We start from the raw sequence: 6541 nt of genomic DNA, 5'->3' as shown, positions 1-6541 counted from the left end.
GGCTCGCCGGTAGTCGGGGATATAGGCTGCAGGCCTGAGAAAATGAGGCGACCTAGATGCTATTGGTCTGGCGGGGATCCCTGCTGGGAAGCCCCGCTACCGGGGAACCAGACCAACTAAAAGGAGCCTGCACGACTGGGAGAGGGCAGCTGGAGACGATTCAAACCCCTGCTCTGGGCGTAAACTAAGATCAATCCTAGGAACGCCATAGCAGACAGAAGTCTTCCGTGGCATGTTGGGTCAGCCCTGCTGCAGGGCTGGAGAGAGAAAAGAGGGACAGGGCGTAGATGCCGCCCACTAGGCCCCTTCGCCTCCCTCCCCCCACCAGCTCGAGCCTGAACTGCACGTGAATAAAGGACGCGAGTGGGCCGCATTGCGGGGCAGCCTGCTGAGCAACCTGGTCAGGGTTCTCAAGAGAGTACCTCTTAGGCTTGCGCAAGGGTACCTGGCCCGGTAGTGACCGCAGAGGGATCTGGGGGACAGAGGGCCTATATGGGCCTGCTAGTGGGGCGGAGACAGTCTGCTGCGTGCGCAGAGAGGGCGACCCGGTGAGCTCTTGCGGCTGCAGCGGGTGTGTGGGAGTCCAGGCACCTAAGGGGCACTTTGTCCAAGTCGCTGTTCTAAGACCCAGGTTCTAGGGGCTAGGTTTAGGTAAGGCCTAGGATCGAAGCGCGGCTGGGAAGCAAGAGAATGTAGCAAGGAGAAATTCAGGCTTCAGCTGGAAACTGGGAAGAGAAAGAAAGTTGCGGTAGCTTTTGTCTTTTTCTCTGAATCTTGAAATCACCCAAGAGGCGAAGGCAATTGGGGACCAGAAGGGAGCAGAAACACTTTTGCCCTGGGGGTGTGAATGGGAGAGTAGGGCTGGAGCTCAGCTTCCTTTTTGTGTGCGCTGGCCACCTTGAGGCACACACACTCAAGGTCTCCCACCCAACAGTGCTGCGCACTCACCCCCATCTATGGATCTTTGCGCGCCTGAGAGCTTGGGATCCGCAGCAAAACCAGGCACATTCTTCCCTCTGCAGACTCGGCTTGGTTTGGAGACACTGGTTTCCGCCTGGGGCGTCAATAGTTTCAGAATTTAAAACAAAAAGACACCGGCGCCCCTGTGGCTGAAAAATAGTCGTCCAGGCGCAAGGCCCTGCCCATAGAAAGTCTCTTCCCACCGCCCGCGGGCCGCCGCAGCCTAACTGCTCCCCGAAGCACGTGGCCCCCAAGGCATCCTAGCTTCCTCGGCGGTCCCAGGGGCTGCCTCCCCGCAACATTTCCGCTCCCTCCTGAAGAGCCCCGCCTCTCCCCGCTCCAGACAGGTTGTTCTTTCTCTCCTCTGCTTTCTTTGGTCGCCCACTCCTCTCGCCGTTGAGGGACCCGTCATGACAGCTCTCCACACCTGTGCCCACTCTCAGCGGGTGTCTGGCGCCGCCTGGGGCGTTATCCATAGTTTCTGCACCTTCCACCAACCCCTTCCAGCTAAGACTGGTCTTTTCCAGCTCTGCCATCTTGGCCGACAAAAAGTAGTTGGGGCGCCTGGAGCCAGATGAGGGGAGCCACGGTTGGGTCAAAACCGGTCCCTATTTTCCAAGGCCAACTGCACACGGGTCTTGCTGTGGGCCTCGAAGCAGCACCCGCTGCTCCTCACTGGGCTAGGCTTGGTGACAAGCAAAAGCCTACTGTGCGAAGGCGGTGGGGGGGGGTGTCGACTACCAGCACGAAGTTTTCAGAATCTCTGGAGACCCCGTAGATTCCCCCGGAAAACAACCAGGGCCTCCCAAGGGTGCCAGAAGGCGTGTAGGTAGAGAAATTAGAAAAGCGTGTCGGAGAGTCAAGGCCTGGACTCAGGTTCAGGATTTCAATAGGCGGAAAAGACAGCCGGCATGGCTGTGTCACCTCCCTGTGAAGACAGATCCTGCTCTCAAAACCGTACGAAGGCACCCAATGTGTGCCGAATTCCAGCCACGTCACCACCAATGCAGTCAATAAACACTGCTTGACATCTGATGCAGAATAGTCGTGGTTGATACGTACTGAGCACTTAACATGCACAGGGCCCTGCACTAAGAGCTTTTCCTCATTTAACCCTAGCAATAACCCTGAAGAAGGTACTACTGTCTCCTTTTTATAGATAAGGAAACTGAGGCTTAAGAATGCCCGAGGCCACACACTGAGTAGGCTGTGGATTCGAACCAAGAGCAGTCGAACATCAAAGTTTAGTAATAACTCTTTGATTCTCTTCCACATACCTGCTCTGCCACCGCTGCAAGAGTTACAAGGGCAGATAGAACCGGTACCCTGCCCTCAAAGGGCTCACTGTCTAACCAGGGCGACCAGGCAGGCACATACAGCTATAGAACTAAGTAGGAAGTAAGTGACACGAGTGTCCTTTGCTAACACGGGGTACAACTTCAGAGGCGGGAGAGAGAGAACTTCCGGCTAGGCGATCAGGGAGCGCTTCCTTGGAGCAGGTAGTATTTGAGCACAGCCTTGGAGAACAGCTTTCGGCTGGTGGAGACAAGGGCGGGAAAGATGTTCCAGGTGGAGAGAACAGCTTGAGCAAAGGCAAGAAGGCGGAAGCTGACATCCATAGATAGATCCTTCCGGATCCAGCGCCGGGTATTTACCGACCAGGAAGTTTTCCTGCCCCCGCAGCAGCTGGAAAAACCACACTCCTGGGGCATCCTTCCCGGGCATTGGTTCGTGGACGGCAAGCCTCCCAAAACTGGCCCAGGTCGGCAAAGTGCAGTCAGGCGGGGCGGGAATCGGTGGTTCAGACACACAGGGCAGTGCAGCCTCACCAGGAAGGACTTGGACTTCAGGACTCCATACTAGTCCGTGTCTATTTCTGGTAGCTCTGCAAGGTCCTACTTGGAGAAAGCGGGGGCGTGGCCCACGTGAGTCAGAACCAATGGGGAGGGAGGCCGAGGCGGGGGCCCCTCCCCCAGGCGTGACGCAAAACCCCCGGACAGAGGCTTCGCAGCCCGGGCCCCAGTCCCTGCAGAGGCTGTAACAAAACCCAGACCCCCAGGTCCGGGCCAATGGAGGCGATTTAGACTGGAGTGGGACCGCGTCTGTCAAAAGCCCGACTCGGCAGCAGAGGCAGAGTCCAGAAGGAGAGCTGGAGCCGCCGCGCTGCCTCCCCGCCCCCGCCGGGATTTATTGAGTATTTGGACTGGACAATTAAGTGGCCCTGATGATGTTACCAAGCCCGGTCACCTCCACCCCTTTCTCAGTCAAAGACATTTTGAATCTGGAGCAGCAGCAGCACTTCCACGGTGCGCACTTGCAGGCGGACTTGGAGCACCACTTCCACTCGGCGCCCTGCATGCTGGCCGCAGCTGAGGGGACTCAATTTTCTGACGGTGGGGAGGAGGACGAGGAAGAAGAGGGCGAAAAATTGTCCTATTTGAACTCACTAACAGCAACCGACGGCCACGGGGATGCGGGGCTCTGTCCCCAGAGCTATGTCCACACAGTCCTACGAGACTCGTGCAGCAGGCCGAAGGAAAATGAAGAGGAGCCCGAGGTCGTGAGGGACAGGAGCCAAAGTGAGTAGAGGGGTAAAGGAAACTCACCCGCACACCTGAAGCAATAGTGGACCGCCCGCAAACGGTCCACAAACCTTGCCAGCACGGCTGTATGCCCCTTTAACCTTTGGCTGGGGTCATGCCTCCTCCCTGGTCAACAACGACAGTTCCACAAAGTGCAGGTACCTGCAAGGGAGCCGGGGTGGAGAGAGAAGGAGGAGGTGACCCTGACAACTACTCCCACAGAAGGGCGAGATGATGCATCCCCCAAGGGAAGGGAGAGTGGTTATTGCTGCCTTGGTGCCGATAGGCGACATGGGCTCAGCTGCTGGCTCTTAACTCAGTATTTTTGCTCTTCCCTCCAAACAGGAGTATTCTCAAAAAAGTAGAAACCTGAATCTTGCTCACTTTCCCTCTCTTAGGCCAGGGCAGCCACCCCTTTTCCGAAAAGACAGCCCAAGCGAGTTGCGTCTTTAGCGTCCGTCCGCAGGGCGTAGGAACTTTGGTAGAGACCAGCTGAGTGGTTGGTTTCCTCACTTTTCTGCTTGAAGCTCAGCGTCCTTGAACCCAGGGCACCTGGCAGCTAAGGGGAAGGGATGGTAGGAGAGTGATTGGTAACAGACTATTCCACGCGACCATAGCTCTCACACCCCTGAGGCGCTGGCCTTTTTTGAAAATTCGTGACGTTTTTGCTTTGTGTCCCAGTCTGCCGGTCCAAATAGGAAACGCGCCACTAGTGTCTGAGATCCTGGCTGCTCACATCGGAGGGGAGGTGAATTGGGTAGGGAGACGGGATAGCTGAATAAAGCTCCCAAGGAAGTGTATCTGAGGGGACAGAGTCAAAGAATCTCTTTTTTCCCCAAAAGGAGGTTTGATGTGGCAGAGTTCAAGGCCTATCTATGCTCTGACAGCTCCGGGGGCTTAAAATTGACATGAAACTGTCTAAAATCAAACTTCTTTTTCTCTCTAAAGTCAAAATTGTTGTCATACACATTTGCATGTAGACGTTTATCAGCAAGAAAACAATCTCTGGGCAATACGCAAGCGTCACACTCCAAACAAAGATTTATGAGCAACCCATGCACATCGGGCCCCCTAATGCCAACACGCCTCACACCTTCAGCTATCCGTGGTGGAGTGGAAGGCAAATGAGTTTGCAAATACGGTAGTTAATATGTAGTTGCAAGCCTACATCCTGAAAATAGTCATTAGCACGTCGAGCCGCACATTTAATACGGGGTAATCTCTTCTCTCGCAGATGCTCAAGACCTAAATAAATGCGCACTAACTACCCCTCCCCACGGAACGTGCCTCCGCCGGCTGAGGGCGTTCTTTGGGTACTCAGGCTGTCGCAGGGTCCCACGGCGCCAGGAGCCACAAACCTTCCAAAAAGTCCGGGCATTTACTACCGCACGCTCCGCGCCGCCACCAAAAGGGGCCACGGTGCTCCAGGACAGGAGCCGCGGTGAGGCCGGGAACAGCTAAGGGACGCTGTTGTTTTGCTTCTTCCGCAGAAAGCTGCCAGCTGAAGAAGCCTCTAGAGGCGGCCGGAGACTGTAAGGCGGCGGAGGAGAGCGAAAGGCCGAAGCCGCGCAGCCGCCGGAAGCCCCGGGTCCTCTTCTCGCAAGCCCAGGTCTTCGAGCTGGAACGCAGGTTCAAGCAGCAGCGGTACCTATCGGCGCCCGAGCGCGAGCATCTCGCCAGCAGCCTAAAGCTCACGTCCACGCAGGTGAAAATCTGGTTCCAGAATCGCAGGTACAAGTGCAAGAGACAGCGGCAGGACAAGTCTCTGGAGCTGGGCGCACACGCGGCCCCGCCGCCGCCGCGCCGCGTGGCAGTACCGGTGCTGGTGCGGGACGGCAAACCGTGCGTCACGCCCAGCGCGCAGGCCTATGGCGCGCCCTACAGCGTGGGCGCCAGCGCCTACTCCTACAACAGCTTTCCCGCCTACGGCTATGGGAACTCGGCTGCGGCCGCCGCGGCCGCCGCAGCCGCCGCCGCGGCCTACAGCGGCAGCTACGGCTGTGCGTACCCGGCAGGCGGCGGCAGCGGCGGCAGCGGAGCCTCGGCGGCGACCACCACCATGCAGCCCGCCTGCGGCGCGGCCGGAGGCGGCCCCTTTGTGAACGTGAGCAACCTGGGAGGCTTTGGCGGCGGCGGCGGGGCACAGCCCTTGCACCAGGGTGCTGCAGTCGGGGCCGCGTGCGCGCAGGGCACCTTGCAGGGCATCCGAGCCTGGTAGGAACGGTGCAGGTCACGCGGCGGGCGCCCACCTCAGCCTGGCGCCGCGGGACTGAAACGCGAGAAAGGCCGGACCCAAGGGCCAGGTCCCCTCGTTAAAAAAATACACGTCTCGGTCCCCAGGCTTTCGGATCGCAGCTCACTGGAGACCTGGGGAAGGGGGCTTAGGGCGAGGAGGATGCCTGGGTCCGGTCTCCAGGACTGTCTCTGAGGCAGAAACGCGGGCTGGGCGCTGGGGAGGCGATGGCTCCCAACCCTGGCGGCGAGGGCAGTGCAGGAGGCTGGGACTCTGGCTGCTGCTTGGTTCTTCCAAAGCGAGAAAGGCTTCTCTCCCTCGGCCTTCCCTCGGCCTCCGCGAAGCCTTGGCGGGGAACCCAAGGACAAGAGTTTAAAAAGCATGAAGGAGAGAAAATTGAGGGTCGTGGCTTGAGAAATGCCAGGCCCTGCCGATCCTCTGCCCACTTTGCGCGCCCCAGGCGCCACGCCACAGTCGATTTTCGCTCCTCAACCGCCTCCCTTCCGCGGCGGATACCTCGGGCGGGACCTCCAGATTGCCGGGGGACACAGAACTCTGCGAGGAAAACCAGCCCAGCGAAATCATAATGGGGGGGGGACCTGAACAAATCTGGGACCTGGTGGGCCACCGGAGGTGTTACCGGGTTTCCTTTCTGATTCGTATTCTGTATCCAGCACATATTATCTATATATATAGCTATATCCACACACCGCGTACACACCCGCTGCCATACACTACAGGAGTCAATAAACAAGGTGCAATATTT

General features: G+C 58.0%; 1 protein-coding gene across 3 annotated transcripts; it reads left to right on the top strand.

Annotated features, from left to right (window-relative positions):
- Positions 1 to 2990: 2990 nt before the first annotated feature.
- On the top strand, positions 2991 to 6541 carry NKX2-3 (NK2 homeobox 3). 3 transcript variants are annotated; one of them, XM_045568670.1, is made up of 3 exons: positions 3002 to 3539; positions 5033 to 5493; positions 5582 to 6541. In XM_045568670.1, exons 1-3 carry the CDS (start codon positions 3185 to 3187, stop codon positions 5642 to 5644), a joined length of 879 nt encoding a protein of 292 aa, XP_045424626.1. In that variant the 5' UTR covers positions 3002 to 3184; the 3' UTR covers positions 5645 to 6541. The 3 variants fall into 3 exon arrangements, 2 of the variants coding, with proteins under 2 accessions (XP_045424625.1, XP_045424626.1); XM_045568669.1 differs by having other exon boundaries at positions 2991 to 3539; positions 5033 to 6541; XR_006739279.1 differs by lacking the exons at positions 5033 to 5493; positions 5582 to 6541 and adding an exon at positions 4777 to 4811 and having other exon boundaries at positions 3474 to 3539.

This window comes from Lemur catta, chromosome 14 (genome assembly GCF_020740605.2).
Source record: "Lemur catta isolate mLemCat1 chromosome 14, mLemCat1.pri, whole genome shotgun sequence".
NCBI lineage: Eukaryota > Metazoa > Chordata > Mammalia > Primates > Lemuridae > Lemur > Lemur catta.
This window is presented reverse-complemented; position numbering and strand designations above follow the sequence as displayed.